Raw genomic sequence first — 19222 nt, 5'->3', positions numbered from 1 at the left:
TTATTAATATTCTAAAAGGCAACACCCTACTGAATGTCTATCAGCAGAAATCTATTGCTAACATAATTAAGAAATTTTGTTTCAGCTTTAAGACCTGAAGGGGGGGGGGGTGAGGGGGGGGGGGTGAGTATTCCCATTTTCCCAACCAATTGAATTTTGCCCAAATCAAATTTCCCAGTTTACTGGTTTTCCAAATTTTCAAAATCCTATTCTGAGTTGTATTGTTTTTTTGTCTGCCATTCCCATTCTCAGTGACCAAACACCACTCCCAGTAACCCAGTTCCCATTTTACCCCTTCAAGCACCCTTCTTAGAAGAGTCAAGGAATTTCACCTGAACTAAATCAGAAAGAAAATTATAACTTCGTGACAATCTGAATGTGAAAAAAGTGACAGCCCTGGATATGAGAGATCAGAAAACTGAATTTTTAAAAATAAATTATTAAAGGGTATTCTTCTAGTACATGCATGTGCCAGACTGTTATTTAAAGAAGAAAACTTACACATCAACCAGAATAACTCCAATGGCACCTTGAAATTCCACAACCATTTGCTCTAGCTCCGCAGTTTGGAGTTCGGAAATCTCATCACTGAACACAAACACTCTGTTTACAGGCATTGATAATGCATCGTATACTGTTGTTCTGTCACTAGAAAGAATAACCTACCAGCGCAGCACAGACAACAAAAACAAATTTCTGTTAGTAAAAATTTATTATTAAACATAAATTAAAATAAACGATAAAAACGAACGACGTTTGTCGTATACAAATTTCAATGTAACTTGTGCGATGCAAGTTATGTAGGATATACTGTACACTGAGGCATTTGCACCAACACGTGGGCGAACACAACAACAAAACATCTTCCATTGGCAATTAAGCACTATAGAGACAAACACTGTATTGTCCCAAAAGAACTTGACAAACAGTTTCATGTCCTCAAGAAGTGCAAGAATAAGTTTGATTGTTTAGTGCATGAAATGCTAGTAATCAGAGAATTGTCACCATCTCTAAATGTCCAATCAGACTCAATCCAAGCCAAACTATTTGCGTGACATCACATATTTTATTATGTTAATCTTAAGCAAACATTTTCTGACAGTTTATTCTTTTCTTTTTTTTTTTAACTTGAAAATGGCGTCATGACGACTCCGAAACATCGTTCGTTTTTATCATTTATTTTTACTTGCTTGTGTAAACATAAATTATCATACTCATTATTATTAATTATTTAAAATAATTTAAAATTTCATCTGCATGTACACTGTTCTAAGTTTGTTCTTATTATAATCCAATACACTGGAGAAACAGTTCAAGGTCACCTGGGATCACTGCTAATACTTAACACCAAGTTCTAACTTCATTAACACTGGGTTATTAAGAACATTTTTAAGTACATGTTACGTTGATGGCTTTACTGAAAGGACCACAGAGTAGCCAGCCAAGATGGGTGTTTGGGTCTTTGAGAGAGACCACCCCCCCCCCCCCTTTTTCCCTGGAATTTCAAGGCTTTTCTCTGGGGAGAGACTCAGTATGGATACTTTCTGACTGACGTGAAAAAATAAAAAACCACCCACCAAATGCCTATTAATAATAAACCACTTTTAATATATAATATTTAAATTAAAAATAAATGGGAATAATTTGCAGTGGCATATCCACTACAGTCGGGGGAACAAGTGCCGATTTTGGCAAATCTTCGTTGAAGCACTAGAAGAATTTCCGAATTATTTCGTCCAATCAAAAACTAGCGCGAGCACGCACAATTACGCCAAAAGCAATCGTGCGTACAAATATGTCACATTGCTTAGCAACTTTGGGACGAAAACCGCGGGCTCAGTCACTACTCGGAAAAGTGATGTCGCCATCAACTGGCACTTGTTCCCCCAACTGCACTAAGTGGTACTTGATCTGCTGTTTTAAGATAATGGCCTAATGGTTAGCACACTTGACTCCGAGTCAAACAGCCCGGGTTCTAGCCCTGGCCTGCATGGGTGCTGCATTGTGTTCTTGGGCAATGCACTTTACTCTCACATGTCTCTCTCCACCCAGGTGTATAAATGGGTACCGGCAAATTTTTTTCCTAGCCCCTCACAGTAGCGGATCCAGGGGGAGGGTCTGGGGGGTCCAGAAGTAATTTGAGAAGTAATTTGGTGCAAAAAATTTAAACAGTGTTTTCTGAATCAAAGTTTGGACCCCTCCAATAAAAAATTCCTGGATCCGCCCCTGCTTAATGCTACAGAAACCCAGGGTTGTAGCTTAGGGCCGGCTGCCGGCTAATTTGACTGGCTGAAAGAGAACTTGATTCCAGCTGAAATTTCACATGAAAACAAGGACTAAGGTAACCTTTTAGAGCTGTCAAGGCCAGAAAAGCCAGCTGGGCTTGTTGAAGAGCCGGCTAAGTGTTTTCTTAGCTACATCCCTGGAAACCGGGAAAAACTCAAGCTGTTTAGCTGGGCCACTTGGCTCGGACACAGACTTCCTTTACATATACTGGACATACTTACATATTTTGGAAGTGTTTGGCTCTTGACAAATCTTATAAGTTTAATCTTGTCCATTTTTCCTTTGAATTGAGTGGAATGACATTGACCTTTGCTGCTTGTCTTCTGCTTACAATGAAACAGAAACACAGCAGCATTGCGATCTGTGGAGAGACTGAGAAGATCACAAATAATCAAGGACTTGCAAAGTCTGGCCCAGTAAAAGAACCTGTTAAGAAGTTAGAAAACTTGCCAATGGGATCTTACCATTTAAACCAAAAATTCCCAGACATTTTGATGTAGAATAATTGGAAAGGAAATGGAACGGTGATTGTCTGGAAAATCAGTTTGGACTACATTTTTGAGGTAATCCTTTCATCCCAATTTGTAATTGAACCATAGGAAAATTTTGTACCATTTTGTAACACTGCATGACTCCCATCACGACAAAAGCCCTCCCAAATAACCTCAATCAATATTCCCCTTCTAGGTTTTCTTACCTATACTTCTTCAAGACTTCATCATCAGTTGTCAACGCAAATAGTGCCTCGTGTTTGGTGTAATGCACTAACTCTAAAAAATGGCGGTGTTCTGTAAAGAGTAAAGAAAACAAATTTTGCATAATTTGCAACACCAAATTGTACCATGGGTAAATGAGGCACAGACTAGTGGTAATTCTCTTTTGAGTTATTTATAAACCAAAATGCCCATGTACCAACTGGTACATATCATATACCATTTGAAAGGTATTTATCATTGTATTTCTTTTCATGACGACAACTAAGACAGAATAGCTAATAATAGAAATGGGCTAGCTTTTGAAAATGTTTAAAGTATGGTTTTTGAACCTTAAGCTTCAACTAAGTATTAAACCTGAGATACAACTGGTGTTTCACCACATTATCGCACACCTGGTGCTAGACTTTCTCACCTTTCATTCCAAGTCCTTTGACAAAGCAAAGGACAACATCTTTCTTTCCCTGACCCTCCGAGAGAAGTTCATCAAAGGACTGTTTATCAGATATGTACTGGAAGTCTCCACCTAAAGCAGTCCTAGATTACAGAAAAGAAATCAATATTTGAGTAAGTTAAAAATAGAGTGAAGGCTATGGCTAACAAGTAGGAGGCACAATGACCAAATGGTTAGGCATGTACTAAAACCCGAAACAACGAAACGAAACCACCGAAACGAAACGACCGAAACGAGCGAAACCACCGAAACGACCGAAACGAAACCGCCGAAACAACCGAAACGGCCGAAACGAGCGAAAGGAGACGAAATCACCGAAACAAGCAAAACCCATTACAATTATTGAGAGCTAACCGTAAACAGGCTAACCGGAGTGCATAGTAGGCTAACCTAAGTGAAACGTAGGCTAACCGGAGGTGTAGTAGGCTAACAGGAGTGTATAGTAGGCTAACCGGGGTTTATAGTAGGCTAATCAGAGTGTATAGTAGGCTAAACGGGGTGTATAGTACAGTAAGTGGCGAAAATTTTGAAGTTTTGCTTGTTTCGGTGATTTCGTTTCGTTTCGCTCGTTTCGGTTTGTTTCGGTTGTTTCGGCGGTTTCGTTTCACTCGTTTCGGTGGTTTCGTTTCGTTGTTTCGGGTTTTAGTATATGCCTAATGGTTAATGTGCTGGAATCCAGATTGAGCGACCTCAGGGTTTGAGCCAGTGGCCAAGGTACCAGTACTGTATTGTGTTCATGGGCACGTGACTCTGCACCCAGGTGTATAAAATACGGTACTGGTGATATGCTACAGGGAGGTTTCTACTGATAAAGTGCATGAATAAGTGTCAGGATGACGAAAAACTCCTGGCTATTTCAAGGTACAAAGGTGGCCGTGAGCACATTGACTCTCCCTTGAATCTCCTGTACAGCTGTAGCTCAATGGTAGGTCGTCAGACCAGTGTGCATGCTGAATGATATCATAGTACAGCAGATAGGTTTGAAATCCTGTTAAGAGAATTTAAATTCGAATTTGTTTACCGAGCACGGGTAGCTTGACTCAGTGTCACTGACTAGCACCTTTCTCAAGGCAATCAGCTGTCCCACATTTTCTTTTGATAAAATTATTATCAAAATTTAAAAAGTGTTTAAAACAGATCTAAAAACTAAAGTGTCTCTAAATTTTTGATCCCCTTCTGTGGTCTTCTTCAGACAGAGAATGATGATTTCACGAGATTCACAGAATTCTAATAAGCTGAGACGTTATTGTTCGTTAACCCAGGCAACGATGCGTAAACCCTTGTGATGCGTAAACCCTTGGGAAAGGTGCCCTTTTATTTACAGAGTTTTTGTCTAAGAAAGAGTGCAAGGATTCCAGAAATAGTCTTTTGTTCTTGTTGCTCACACCTGTTTCAAGAATGTCTGCCTAATTGGGATGTACAGCCGTATATCGTGGGCAGTTTTCAATGGCTGTTGCAAAATCGTCATTCTCTGAAGAAGACCGCAGAAGGCAGAGAAAAATTTTGAGACGATTTTTTACTTTTTAGATCTGTTTTAAACCCTTTTTAAATTTCTAACTATGAACACAGATCGCTCCAACAGTTTCTTTGCTCTTTTGATATAAGCAACTAATAAATGGAAACTTTTAAACAACATTAACATCAAACTGGACTATCTTGTAAAATGGTAAACGGAGTTTAATTTTTACGACTTCCTAGTGGGTCAACAGTTTAAAAGCCCCCTGGTCTCCCCTGGGATTTCAGTGAATTATTTGCCAGATGATTTCTGTATTTTTTTTTTTTTAATTTTTATTTGTCAGATGAGCAAATACGTAAGCAAACACCTGCCGATCGGTATTATATAAAAGTAACCGGTATTCTTGTAATCAAACAAAAAGCAATAAATTAAACAAAAAGTAAATTGTTACACCTCTGTGTGCATAAAATAAAATATATATTATATTCCCGTAAGCAGATGAATACAGCTTTTAAATATGCAAAGTACGGGTAATTTAAGGTCGATATATCATGCTGAATTTATCACCGGTCCATGTGCATTTATTCTCACATTCATAACTTAAATAAAAACTTAAACCTTTTAGCGCATACTTACTGTAGAAGGTTCGCCACGATCGAATCTTCGTTGAACATGTAGCTAAGATCGAATTCTTCTAAAACGTACGATTCACCTTTCCTGGTAAACAAATAAACAAATTAAATTCACTATAAGAAAAGAAGGCTGTTCAATGGCTTCACTGACTAACAAAAGACTATTAGCGATTCTTTACCTGTAAACGAATATTTTCTGGCCTTTTGAGGAACATTGAGAAGTTGACTGTTCGCTGCAATCCACCTGCGATTTACAAAACGGGAATAAGCTTATAATTTGACTATTTTTCTAAAACGTTTTTACTCTATCACTTAAATGATTAAAACAGTAATTGAAAACTCAGATAACGTGTAAAAAGTTATAAAATAATAAATCTCAAATTTTAGAATACCTAAAACGTAAGAACATTTTGTGTTTGCTTACCCTTGCTAATTCGATTCCAAATGGCTTCAAAACTTCAGACGATTTCTCAAATTCCCTGGTAAACTTTGGATAAGACTTCCTAATTTCTAAAAGATACAAATACATAAAAAGAGTAAACAAAGAATTACTAAATATATCACTGCTTTCGATCTTCGGAGAATATAATAAGCTTTAATATATTTGCATGCGGCGACTAAATGGTCATACGGATTTCATCAACCTAAAATCTACCACGCGTACGTACACACAAGTATAAAACAAGAATATATAAGCTTACTTACCGGGTTTATCAAAGAACACAGCAATAAAATCTTTCTTCGTGGATTGTCCTATATTTCTTAAGTCATCTGAGGTTAGTTTTCTAACGTGACTGCCGAATGCAACAATGTAAAGACAGCACACAAGCAAGACTTGATAACTCAAACCTTCGACCGCCATCTTTCTTTATAGCTTGAAGTTACGCTGGAAGATTTGGAAATCTCTTTTAAATCTTTTCTCTTCGCCTCTTGCCTCGAAGACTTCCTGTATTAACAAACAATTTCACGTTTCCGTCTTACTAAATATCCCCAAGGCGCTTATATTTTCGACCAATAACAAAAGGACTCGTGTTTGTGAAAACGATTATCTTCCTTCGCCGACCTTTCAATGGCGCTGAAGGGAGGCCAAGATATTTCGAGCTTCTTTTGCGGTGTCGATGTTGCATCTGAATTTCTCGAAGCAGGTGACTTTTTAAAGAGAGCAATTCTGTCGAACAATGGGATGGTCCGATTGAGAAAGCCGAAATTTGCATTTTATAAACCGGTGCTAAATACAAAAGAAGATGCTTCAAGTCGTTCGACAAGTGTTGTCACGCAATCCTTTGTAGTTTTGGCGGGAAGTCGACGGGGAGTCTTGTAATAGTATAGTCAGCTCATAACCTTCTTCCTTTTCAGTGGACACGGAAACAGAAAACATCGATGAGTGACATGATCATCCGGCACCACTTATCGTTTTGTCGCTGTGATGTTGCAGATTTTATTATATTCACCCAGGAGGTACACAGTCAAGACTAGAGAAATAAGCGCAGCTATTATCGAATAACTATCTGTTTGCCCGGGCTAAAAAAAACTGAGCTGTCGAGTTAAACATTCTTCGCTTTCGCAATCAATCAATCAATCAATCAATCAATCAATCAATCAATCAATCAATCTTTATTTCGCTCTACAATTAAGCCTAATTACATGTCGTTGATACATTTATTATTATTAAATATGATGGAGTAGAGCAGGAACTCTCGACAAACCCTTGTGGGCTTAACAAGGAGAGCCCTCTTATATGTTTAAGGGTATAAAACAATTAACGCTTTTCGCTCTTTGCTTTCGTATTTTGAATGCTTTGTTGTCGAGTTTTGAATGCTTTGCTTTCGATTTTTGGGTGTTTCGTTTTCAAGTTAAGGGTGCTCATTCTCGAGTATAAAATTATATATCCATTACTCATTTTGGATCTATTTATTTTCTTATATCGACAAATAAATTATAAGTTGTTGTGGTGACCCAAGTTCAACTGTATTATGTCATTCTCGCCTTTATTTTTAAAAATACCATAAACGGCTTTCGTAGAAAGGTGATACCACCTTTAATTGCCTATTGTCCGTAAAACTCAAAGGGCAACAAAGATCTATCGCAAAGCTGATTCAAACATAAAGTATATAACAATTTATTTGAATTTTTTTCTGATGGCCAATTCTAAAGTTTCCCGAAGGAAATTTTCATCGGAGAGAGCCAAAGGATATTACGAGCTAAACGATGAAGAACCCACATTTACAGCGCGTTATCTCGGAATGACGAAAGTGGAGGACATGTTTCAACCAGAGAAGGGAAATGCAATCAGTGCAAGATGTATTGACAAGCTACACGTAATGCCAAGCAAAGGCAAAAAACGCAAAGTTTCGCTACTTATATCGTCGAATATTTCCCGTGGGCTGACGGTGACAGAGCAAGGGAGCAAAGAAGAGCTTTGTTACAAGCTATTTGACATTGCTTTCTGTTCACAGGACTTGAGGAATAAGATGATATTTTCTTTCATTGCTGAACACGAAGGTGAACTTCAGTGCCACGCGTTTGTTTTCAAAACCGAGGAGAGAGCGAAAGCTATGTGCATGGCGCTTTCGGAAGCGTTCACCGCCGCTCACAGCGAATGGATGAGGGAACAAAAACGCAAACAAAGCAGAAGAGAACGAGAGGAAGTTACAGCAGGCATGTGAGATATTTGGAATTTAATAATTTACTAAAAACTGTGGAATCGCGTCTTTGGGAGTTCCACAGGTTCCACTAGATTGAAAAATTTATACGCCGAGAAAAGTATCCAACTTGCAGACAAACTATCACCGACAATATTATGTGGTTCCGGGGTAGGGGTTGGGGGGAGATTCCCATATAAAAGTGACCGGGGAGATGGTCCTATCTCTTAGGGGGTTAAAACTTGGCATTTGAAACATCCCAGTGCGTTAAAAATGACTTTATCGCTGTAAAATTGTAAAATGCCAATGAGTTGATGTAATGTTCTCGAATTAAGTTCGAGTCACGCTTATAAACATCAGTTTCAATTTGTTTTCCATTCAGAATTTGTTAAGACCACCCCCTTTTCTTTCATATGGGAGTCCCCCTCCCCGGCCAGATGAGTCACGCGACAACCTAACATGGAAAAACTTTTGGTTTCGAGTCATACAGTTTTCAGTTGTTTAAATATCCGTGGACGGAGCGAACATTGGCATTGCTAAACTTAAGGATAGTATGTTTCCACAAAGCTTGCTTATAGCTAGGACCCCATTTAAATGATCTTTATCTTAGGAATTCATTGAATGTTTTTTCCACGGTGCTTCTACAAGGAAGTGTGTGAAAAATGGAATCCCAATTTCTTGAACTTGCAAGGGAAACGAAAATTGGGTCCAGAAATCGGGAGTTGGAGAAGTCAGGGGTAAAATTTCAGTGTTTGACTGAGTCAAGAAAATCCAACGGAAACGACTTTAGGTTTAAATTATCGCAAGGTTCGAGAATTTAGGATTCCACTCTGGGACGGAAAACAATATACAGACCCTCCTTGTTTTGATTGTTGTAATGATAGACGAAATCTCGTGACTACGTACTGATCGCGCCTGTTTTTACAAGATTTCTCTGATCCTATCTCTTTGCCAAGCGTTTCACGGGATCTCGTCTATTTAAAGAAAACCGAGTAATGTACTAGGAATTTCGTGATTACGCTATAAATTGCTTTCATTTTCGTCGGGCCGGGGTGAGCCAGTTTAATATTTCGCTCGCATTGTCACGCATGTACGTCAAAATTCTTATTTTTTTATTTATGAAAGATAATTTTTATGCGTTTAATTTTCGCCATTGTAACGAAAAAAATGCCTAAAACTCACCCAAGACAGCGAGATCAAGCCCGAAGGACTCATTTTGTTTTATTTTGATAAGAAAAATGCCAAGTATAAAGGTTTTAAAAACAACACTAATAAAATTTATTGTTGACCTTACAGAAATTGTTTGTGTTTTGTCACAATTTTATTGTTTTAAGAAACAGGGTCTTATCTCTTAAACTGGTGCAAACAAGGCGCATCAAATTAACACCGCGTCTCAAACGCGCCCGGCACGCGGCCAGAAAGCACCACAATCAGTAAAGGTCGATGTGGGGGCTATTTCGCGAAGACAAGTTTCCGGTGTGCAACCGAGTCCCACGTATCATTGAAACTTTAATTTTTATCAAACGTTCTGTCGTGAGCGTACCATACAAAGGACAAAGCGAATCAAGGAACCCTATGTCTTCTCAAGTATAAAACTCGGCAATGGGCGGGTTCCCCAACCCCACCCCTCCCCCCCCCCCGACTTAATGCCCCATGACAGAGTCCCTTTGATCCCCTCGTAAGAACACTAAAAGGGATGCATTTCCCACTTCCCAATGTACAAAGTAAGTGCCGCGTCTTCTTGACAGTTCTTAAAACTAATCGTTTTGTTTATTTCCATCAGATAGTTTTAGAGCACATTCCATTTGTGTGGAAAAAACATTCCGGCAAATGGAACAGTACAATTTTTTTAACAAACACAATGGTATGGGACAAGTATGTATACCATTTGAAAGCTTTCCAGTGAAAGGAACCACTCCATTTCATTTCCCACCGAAACAGCCGCGTATTTCATCGAGGAGCAGGCTAAAAGTGCGAAAAAGCAAAACGGTACAGTGATATTCCAAGCAATTCGGTAAAAACGAGAAACGAGGAATACCTCTTGCAAGTCTTCCACTTTTTTCCCGAAAATTTTCCAGTGGGATGCACCGTTCCATTTCATTTTTCATCGGAACAACTCATCGTTTTTCCGTACAAATGGAAAGCGCTGTTAGTTTCGATTTGAAAAATTCCCGACCTCGTCCCCTCTTCCCCCCGACCTCGTCCCCAGGGTCTTCCCCGCAACGATTTACGAGAAGTCCCTGGGACGAAGTTGGAAGAATTCCACACGCAACACTTCACGAAGCACAGGATTCGTACAGTGCCTCTGATTGGTTACTGCTAAGATGTAAGTTGTTTTAAGCGCGAGTTACAACTCATCAGTCAGTAAATAAACCCCTGGTTTGTACACATGGTACATTCACCCTCACAACGATAGAATATAACCTCGCTGGTGCAAAGTTGGATAGCAAAATTGCTAAGAGTGAGCTTAGGTTCCAACAGACGGTGGAACCAGCTACTGAAATAAAAACACCCAAACATTTAAACACTGACAAACTTCTTCCAAACGAGCATGCGCTCATAAATAATTTTTATTATTCTTGTATACTTTCTGATCTATCCATGGCCGAATATTCTACACAAAAGCGACACAAGAACTCCGTAAAAAATGATGGAAGACAGTTAAAAAAGCTCAGCAAATCTGAAGTCCTAAAAATTTCCACCCAGTTCAAGTTTTCCAAGAATAAAACCAATGTTCCCTTGCTCTCTATAAAAAGCCCTGGGAGGGCCAGGGGCCTCAAAACATAAAGCCTTGTCTGCATAAAACATGTTATCTTACACTTTGTTACATTTCCTTGCTTGAAAGCTTTTTGGTTGGTAAGACCAGTTTTCAATTGAGTGTCGTAAAACCAAAACGAAACAAATCACTCTAGCCAATCACAAACGACGCTAACAGTTCAGTGAACCAATCAAAACTCGAAGCAAATACATGTAGCCGGCGCGAAGCGCGGGAAAACGCATGTGACCGCGTCACGAATGGTTTCGGTGTTGCTGATTGGTTAAGAAAGCGGGGCGAGACGGAATAAAAAATTTTGTCTCGTAAATATACCAAGAAAGGAGTTTTAAACTAAGAGGTTCCGCCATACCATTTAGAGATCCCCTCTACTTCCCGCCCACTAAACAGGTACACCCCGGAGGTGCAAAGAGTTTTTTTTCAATATATTTAAGTTTTTCTATCCACATTATTATTTTTCTAACCACTTTAGCCGACAGGATCAGTTTGCCGTCTATAGTCCATCTTAACTAAGTTACTGATGCAGGTCTTCATAAGATCCGGCACCATTTAACGTTTTGTCGCTGTGATGTTGCAGATTTTATTATGTTCACCCAGGAGGTACACAGTCAAGACTAGAGAAATAAGCGCAGCTATTATCGAATAACTATCTGTTTGCCCGGGCTAAAAAAACTGAGCTGTCGAGTTAAACATTCTTCGCTTTCGCTTTTCGCTCTTTGCTTTCGTATTTTGAATGCTTTGTTGTCGAGTTTTGAATGCTTTGCTTTCGATTTTTGGGTGTTTCGTTTTCAAGTTAAGGGTGCTCATTCTCGAGAATAAAATTATATATCCATTACACATTTTGGATTTATATTCTTATATCGACAAATAAATTTTAAGTTGTTGTGGTGACCAAAGTTCAACTGTATTATGTCATTCTCGCCTTTGTTTTTAAAAATACCATAAACGGCTTTCGTAGAAAGGTGATACCACCTTTAATTGCCTATTGTCCGTAAAACTCAAAGCTGATTCAAACATAAAGTATATACAAGAGAGGATAATCCTCTCTTGGTATATAACAATTTATTTGAATTTTTTTCTGATGGCCAATTCTAAAGTTTCCCGAAGGAAATTTTCATCGGAGAGAGCCAAAGGATATTACGAGCTAAACGATGAAGAACCCACATTTACAGCGCGTTATCTCGGAATGACGAAAGTGGAGGACATGTTTCAACCAGAGAAGGGAAATGCAATCAGTGCAAGATGTATTGACAAGCTACACGTAATGCCAAGCAAAGGCAAAAAACGCAAGGTTTCGTTACTTATATCGTCGAATATTTCCCGTGGGCTGACGGTGACAGAGCAAGGGAGCAAGGAAGAGCTTTGTTACAAGCTATTTGACATCGCTTTCTGTTCGCAGGACTTGAGGAACAAGATGATATTTTCTTTCATCGCTGAACACGAAGATGAACTTCAGTGCCATGCGTTTGTTTTTAAGACCGAGGAGAGAGCGAAAGCTATGTGCATGGCGCTTTCGGAAGCGTTCACCGCCGCTCACAGCGAATGGATGAGGAAACAAAAACGCAAACAAAGCAGAAGAGAACGAGAGGAAGTTACAGCAGGCATGTGAGAGATTTGGAATTTAATAATTTACTAAAAACTGTGGAATCGCGTCTTTGGGAGTTCCACAGGTTCCACTAGATTGAAAAATTTATACGCCGAGAAAAGCATCCAACTTGCAGACAAACTAACACCGACAATATTATGTGGTTCCGGGGTAGGGGTTGGGGGGAGATTCCCATATAAAAGTGACCGGGGAGATGGTCCTATCTCTTAGGGGGTTAAAACTTGGCATTTGAAACATCCCAGTGCGTTAAAAATGACTTTATCGCTGTAAAATTGTAAAATGCCAATGAGTTGATGTAATGTTCTCGAATTAAGTTCGAGTCACGCTTATAAACATCAGTTTCAATTTGTTTTCCATTCAGAATTTGTTAAGACCACCCCCTTTTCTTTCATATGGGAGTCCCCCTCCCCTTCCCGGCCAGATGAGTCACGCGACAACCTAACATGGAAAAACTTTTGGTTTCGAGTCATACAGTTTTCAGTTGTTTAAATATCCGTGGACGGAGCAAACATTGGCATTGCTAAACTTAAGGATAGTATGTTTCCACAAAGCTTGCTTATAGCTAGGACCCCATTTAAATGATCTTTACCTTAGGAATTCATTGAATGTTTTTTCCACGGTGCTTCTACAAGGAAGTGTGTGAAAAATGGAATCCCAATTTCTTGAACTTGCAAGGGAAACGAAAATTGGGTCCAGAAATCGGGAGTTGGAGAAGTCAGGGGTAAAATTTCAGTGTTTGACTGAGTCAAGAAAATCCAACGGAAACGACTTTAGGTTTAAATTATCGCAAGGTTCGAGAATTTAGGATTCCACTCTGGGACGGAAAACAATATACAGACCCTCCTTGTTTTGATTGTTGTAATGATAGACGAAATCTCGTGACTACGTACTGATCGCGCCTGTTTTTACAAGATTTCTCTGATCTTATCTCTTTGCCAAGCGTTTCACGGGATCTCGTCTATTTAAAGAAAACCGAGTAATGTACTAGGAATTTCGTGATTACGCTATAAATTGCTTTCATTTTCGTCGGGCCGGGGTGAGCCAGTTTAATATTTCGCTCGCATTGTCACGCATGTACGTCAAAATTCTTATTTTTTTATTTATGAAAGATAATTTTTATGCGTTTAATTTTCGCCATTGTAACGAAAAAAATGCCTAAAACTCACCCAAGACAGCGAGATCAAGCCCGAAGGACTCATTTTGTTTTATTTTGATAAGAAAAATGCCAAGTATAAAGGTTTTAAAAACAACACTAATAAAATTTATTGTTAAACTTACAGAAATTGTTTGTGTTTTGTCACAATTTTATTGTTTTAAGAAACAGGGTCTTATCTCTTAAACTGGTGCGAACAAGGCGCACCAAATTAACACCGCGTCTCAAACGCGCCCGGCACGCGGCCAGAAAGCACCACAGTCAGTAAAGGTCGATGTGGGGGCTATTTCGCGAAGACAAGTTTCCGGTGCGCAACCGAGTCCCACGTATCATTGAAACTTTAATTTTTATCAAACGTTCTGTCGTGAGCGTACCATACAAAGGACAAAGCGAATCAAGGAACCCCATGTCTTCTCAAGTATAAAACTCGGCAATGGGCGGGTTCCCCAACCCCACTTCTTCCCCCCCCCCCCCCCGACTCAATGCCCCTAGACAGAGTCCCTTTGATCCCTTCGTAAGAACACTAAAAGGGATGCATTTCCCACTTCCCAATGTACAAAGTAAGTGCCGCGTCTTCTTGACAGTTCTAAAAACTAATCGTTTTGTTTATTTCCATCAGATAGTTTTAGAGCACATTCCATTTGTGTGGAAAAAACGTTCCGGTAAATAGAACAGTACAGTTTTTTTTAACAAACACAATGGCATGGGACAAGTATGTATACCATTTGAAAGCTTTCCAGTGAAAAGAACCATTCCATTTCATTTTCCACCGAAACAGCCGCGTATTTCATCGAGGAGCAGGCTAAAAGTGCGAAAAAGCAAAACGGTACAGTGATATTCCAAGCATTTCGGTAAAAACGAGAAACGAGGAATACCTCTTGCAAGTCTTCCATTTTTTTCCCGAAAATTTTCCAGTGGGATGCACCGTTCCATTTCATTTTTCATCGGAACAACTCATCGTTTTTCCGTACAAGTGGAAAGCGCTGTTAGTTTCGATTTGAAAAACTCCCAACCTCGTCCCCAGGGTCTTCCCCGCAACGATTTACGAGAAGTCCCTGGGACGAAGTTGGAAGAATTCCACACGCAACACTTCACGAAGCACAGGATTCGTACAGTGCCTCTGATTGGTTACTGCTAAGATGTAAGTTGTTTTAAGCGCGAGTTACAACTCATCAGTCAGTAAATAAACCCCTGGTTTGTACACATGGTACATTCACCCTCACAACGATAGAATATAACCTCGCTGGTGCAAAGTTAGATAGCAAAATTGCTAAGAGTGAGCTTGCGTTCCAACAGACGGTGGAACCAGCTACTGAAATAAAAACACCCAAACATTTAAACACTGACAAACTTCTTCCAAACGAGCATGCGCTCATAAATAATTTTTATTATTCTTGTATACTTTCTGATCTATCCATGGCCGAATATTCTACACAAAAGCGACACAAGAACTCCGTAAAAAATGATGGAAGACAGTTAAAAAAGCTCAGTAAATCTGAAGTCCTAAAAATTTCCACCCAGTTCAAGTTTTCCAAGAATAAAACCAATGTTCCCTTGCTCTCTATAAAAAGCCCTGGGAGGGCCAGGGGCCTCAAAACATAAGCCTTGTCTGCATAAAACATGTTAATCTTACACTTTGTTACATTTCCTTGCTTGAAAGCTTTTTGGTCGGTAAGACCAGTTTTCAATTGAGTGTCGTAAAACCAAAACGAAACAAATCACTCTAGCCAATCACAAACGACGCTAACAGTTCAGTGAACCAATCAAAACTCGAAGCAAATACATGTAGCCGGCGCGAAGCGCGGGAAAACGCATGTGACCGCGTCACGAATGGTTTCGGTGTTGCTGATTGGTTAAGAAAGCGGGGCGAGACGGAATAAAAAATTTTGTCTCGTAAATATACCAAGAAAGGAGTTTTAAACTAAGAGGTTCCGCCATACCATTTAGAGATCCCCTCTACTTCCCGCCCACTAAACAGGTACACCCCGGAGGTGCAAAGAGTTTTTTTTCAATATATTTAAGTTTTTCTATCCACATTATTATTTTTCTAACCACTTTAGCCGACAGGATCAGTTTGCCGTCTATAGTCCATCTTAACTAAGTTACTGATGCAGGTCTTCATAAGATCCGGCACCACTTAACGTTTTGTCGCTGTGATGTTGCAGATTTTATTATGTTCACCCAGGAGGTACACAGTCAAGACTAGAGAAATAAGCGCAGCTATTATCGAATAACTATCTGTTTGCCCGGGCTAAAAAAACTGAGCTGTCGAGTTAAACATTCTTCGCTTTCGCTTTTCGCTCTTTGCTTTCGTATTTTGAATGCTTTGTTGTCGAGTTTTAAATGCTTTGCTTTCGATTTTTGGGTGTTTCGTTTTCAAGTTAAGGGTGCTCATTCTCGAGAATAAAATTATATATCCATTACACATTTTGGATTTATATTCTTATATCGACAAATAAATTTTAAGTTGTTGTGGTGACCAAAGTTCAACTGTATTATGTCATTCTCGCCTTTGTTTTTAAAAATACCATAAACGGCTTTCGTAGAAAGGTGATACCACCTTTAATTGCCTATTGTCCGTAAAACTCAAAGGGCAACAAAGGTCTCTCGCAAAGCTGATTCAAACATAAAGTATATAACAATTTATTTGAATTTTTTTCTGATGGCCAATTCTAAAGTTTCCCGAAGGAAATTTTCATCGGAGAGAGCCAAAGGATATTACGAGCTAAACGATGAAGAACCCACATTTACAGCGCGTTATCTCGGAATGACGAAAGTGGAGGACATGTTTCAACCAGAGAAGGGAAATGCTATCAGTGCAAGATGTATTGACAAGCTACACGTAATGCCAAGCAAAGGCAAAAAACGCAAGGTTTCGTTACTTATATCGTCGAATATTTCCCGTGGGCTGACGGTGACAGAGCAAGGGAGCAAGGAAGAGCTTTGTTACAAGCTATTTGACATCGCTTTCTGTTCGCAGGACTTGAGGAACAAGATGATATTTTCTTTCATCGCTGAACACGAAGATGAACTTCAGTGCCATGCGTTTGTTTTTAAGACCGAGGAGAGAGCGAAAGCGATGTGCAAGGCGCTTTCCGAAGCGTTCGCCACCGCTCACAGCGAGTGGATGAGGAAACAAAAACGCAAACAAAGCGAAAGAGGACGAGAGGAAGTGACAGCAGGCACGTGAGAGATTTGGAATTTAATAATTTACTTAAAACTGTGGAATTGTGTCTTTGGGAGTACCACTCGATTGAAAAATCCAACGCTGAAAAAAGTAACCAACTTAAAGACAAACTATCATCGACGTTCCGAGGTTGGTGAGGGGGGGGGGGGAGATTCCCATGTAAAAGTGACCGGGGAGATGGTCGTACATTAAGGGGCATTTGATGTCCCGCCTAAAATTAAAGAAAATTCTTATCAGAGAAGAAGGTATTGGAAGGAATCGTCTTTATAGCTACAAAGTCGTAAAATTTCATTGAATTATAGTTCGAGTCACGCTTTCAAACAGGAGTTCCTGGTTCATTCGTTTTATTTCCTTCAGAATTTAGAACTAAAGACCACCCCCGTTTCTTTCATATGGGTGCACCCCCCCCCCCCCCACTCCCCTCCCGCTCGAGAAGTCACGCAACAACCTAACATGGAAAACTATTAACTTTGAGTTTTACAATCCATGGATCGATCGCCGGAACATTGGCATTGCTAAAGACAGTTTGTTTCCATAAAGCTTGCTTATAGCTAGGACCCCATTTAAATGATCGTTATCTTAGGAATTCATTGAATGTTTTTTCCACGGTGCTTCTACAAGGAAGTGTGTGAAAAATGAAATCCCAATTTCTTGAACCTACAAGGGAAACGAAAATTGGCTCCAGAAATCGGGAGTTGGAGAAGTCAGGGTAAAAATTCAGTTTTTGACTGAGTCAAGAAAATCCAACGGAAACGACTTTAGGTTTAAATTATCGCAAGGTTCGAGAATTTAGGATTCCACTCTGGGACGGAAAACAATATACAGATGGTTACGACCCTCCTTGTTTTGATGGTTGTAGTGATAGACGAAATCTCGTGACTTGCGTTCTGTTTTCACAAGACTCCATTTAAATGATCGTTATCTTAGGAATTCTGTCATCTGTTTTCACAAGATTTCTCTTCCACCTCTTTGCCAAGCGTTTCACGGGATTTCGTCTATTTAAAGAAAACTGAGTAATATACTAGAAATTTTCGTGATTGCGCTAATAGCTCATTTTCGTCGGGCCGGGGTGAGCCAGTTTAATATTTCTCTCGCATTGTCACGCATGTACGTCAAAATTCTTATTTTTTTATTTATGAAGGATAATTCTTATGCGTTTAATTTTCGCCATTGTTACGAAAAAAAAAATGCTAAAACTCACCCAAGACAGAGAGATCAAGCCCGAAGGACCCATTTTGTTTTATTTTGATAAGAAAAATGCCAAGTATAAAGGTTTTAAAAACAACAACACTAATATGTGTTTATTTCTTTTTTAGTAGGTAGGGGGTCGTCGCCGCCTTTGATCTATTAAAAAAATTGGTTCCTTCACACCCTCAAAACAATAACACTAGCCAATCGCCGCATTCACATCGGCGGCTCTCTTTGATCTAAATCTGATAACGCCGGCGACATATTGTCTTTTTTCTTTGATCTAAATCGTCTTACATTGTTCTAAATTGTCTTAATTGGTTTAAAATCAATATGTCATTGACACGTATTTCACGCTCTAGTGCTACTAGCTAAATAGTTAATTGAAGTCACGGCTCATTAATTTTATATTTTTCTGGGCTTCGAAAAATAAATTTTGTATTTTTCGGAGCTTAGAAGAAGCTGAAAAAATCTCTTCTCCCTCCTTGGGGGGTCTGAAGAGAATATGATAAAAATTATTTATGAGCGCATGCTCGTTTGGAAGAAGTTTGTCAGTGTTTAAATGTTTGGGTGTTTTTATTTCAGTAGCTGGTTCCACCGTCTGTTGGAACGCAAGCTCACTCTTAGCAATTTTGCTATCCAACTTTGCACCAGCGAGGTTATATTCTATCGTTGTGAGGGTGAATGTACCATGTGTACAAACCAGGGGTTTATTTACTGACTGATGAGTTGTAACTCGCGCTTAAAACAACTTACATCTTAGCAGTAACCAATCAGAGGCGCTGTACGAATCCTGTGCTTCGTGAAGTGTTGCGTGTGGAATTCTTCCAACTTCGTCCCAGGGACTTCTCGTAAATCGTTGCGGGGAAGACCCTGGGGACGAGGTTGGGAATTTTTCAAATCGAAACTAACAGCGCTTTCCATTTGTACGGAAAAACGATGAGTTGTTCCGATGAAAAATGAAATGGAACGGTGCATCCCACTGGAAAATTTTCGGGAAAAAAATGGAAGACTTGCAAGAGGTATTCCTCGTTTCTCGTTTTTACCGTAATGCTTGGAATATCACTGTATCGTTTTGCTTTTTCGCACTTTTAGCCTGCTCCTCGATGAAATACGCGGCTGTTTCGGTGGG

The 19222-nt window shown here is 39.5% G+C and overlaps 4 protein-coding genes across 5 annotated transcripts in view; 3 read left to right on the top strand and 1 right to left on the bottom strand.

The window, feature by feature from the left end:
• LOC144663697 (thioredoxin domain-containing protein 16-like) overlaps window positions 1-7153 on the bottom strand; it is a 28687-nt gene extending 21534 nt beyond the window's left edge. Inside the window, exons 1-8 of one of the 2 annotated variants that reach the window (XM_078524726.1) lie at window positions 6247-7153; window positions 5966-6051; window positions 5721-5785; window positions 5546-5626; window positions 3415-3536; window positions 2984-3074; window positions 2508-2658; window positions 502-662 (exon numbers count right to left, since the gene is read on the bottom strand). In XM_078524726.1, coding sequence (XP_078380852.1) covers window positions 502-662; window positions 2508-2658; window positions 2984-3074; window positions 3415-3536; window positions 5546-5626; window positions 5721-5785; window positions 5966-6051; window positions 6247-6403 — 914 coding nt within the window. In that variant the 5' untranslated portion in view covers window positions 6404-7153. Of the gene's footprint in view, window positions 1-501; window positions 663-2507; window positions 2659-2983; window positions 3075-3414; window positions 3537-5545; window positions 5627-5720; window positions 5786-5965; window positions 6052-6246 lie in introns of those variants that run through there. The other variant, XM_078524728.1, reaches the window with a different exon arrangement.
• A 526-nt stretch (window positions 7154-7679) lies between these two features.
• LOC144664256 (low density lipoprotein receptor adapter protein 1-like) lies at window positions 7680-8207 on the top strand. The gene has a single exon (XM_078525359.1). It carries the CDS (start codon window positions 7680-7682, stop codon window positions 8205-8207), a length of 528 nt encoding a protein of 175 aa, XP_078381485.1.
• Window positions 8208-11895: 3688 nt separating this feature from the next.
• LOC144663527 (low density lipoprotein receptor adapter protein 1-like) lies at window positions 11896-13845 on the top strand. Its single transcript, XM_078524498.1, has one exon. It carries the CDS (start codon window positions 12038-12040, stop codon window positions 12563-12565), a length of 528 nt encoding a protein of 175 aa, XP_078380624.1. The 5' UTR covers window positions 11896-12037; the 3' UTR covers window positions 12566-13845.
• Window positions 13846-16318: 2473 nt separating this feature from the next.
• On the top strand, window positions 16319-17021 carry LOC144661950 (low density lipoprotein receptor adapter protein 1-like). Its single transcript, XM_078522664.1, has one exon. The coding sequence runs from the start codon at window positions 16378-16380 to the stop codon at window positions 16903-16905; it is 528 nt and encodes a 175-aa protein (XP_078378790.1). The 5' UTR covers window positions 16319-16377; the 3' UTR covers window positions 16906-17021.
• The last annotated feature ends 2201 nt before the right edge of the window (window positions 17022-19222 follow it).

The sequence above is a fragment of the Oculina patagonica genome, chromosome 8 (assembly GCF_052425735.1).
Source record: "Oculina patagonica isolate OP01 chromosome 8, crgOcupat, whole genome shotgun sequence".
In the NCBI taxonomy this organism is placed as follows: domain Eukaryota; kingdom Metazoa; phylum Cnidaria; class Anthozoa; order Scleractinia; family Oculinidae; genus Oculina; species Oculina patagonica.
The sequence above is the reverse complement of the archived record's forward strand: the minus strand, read 5'-3'. Positions and strand labels throughout refer to the sequence as shown.

What these genes read in the sequence shown, in the direction of transcription:
- LOC144663527 (XM_078524498.1), top strand. Translation starts at nt 12,038, where the DNA reads ATGGCCAATTCTAAAGTTTCCCGAAGGAAATTTTCATCGGAGAGAGCC.
- LOC144661950 (XM_078522664.1), top strand. Translation starts at nt 16,378, where the DNA reads ATGGCCAATTCTAAAGTTTCCCGAAGGAAATTTTCATCGGAGAGAGCC.
- LOC144664256 (XM_078525359.1), top strand. Translation starts at nt 7,680, where the DNA reads ATGGCCAATTCTAAAGTTTCCCGAAGGAAATTTTCATCGGAGAGAGCC.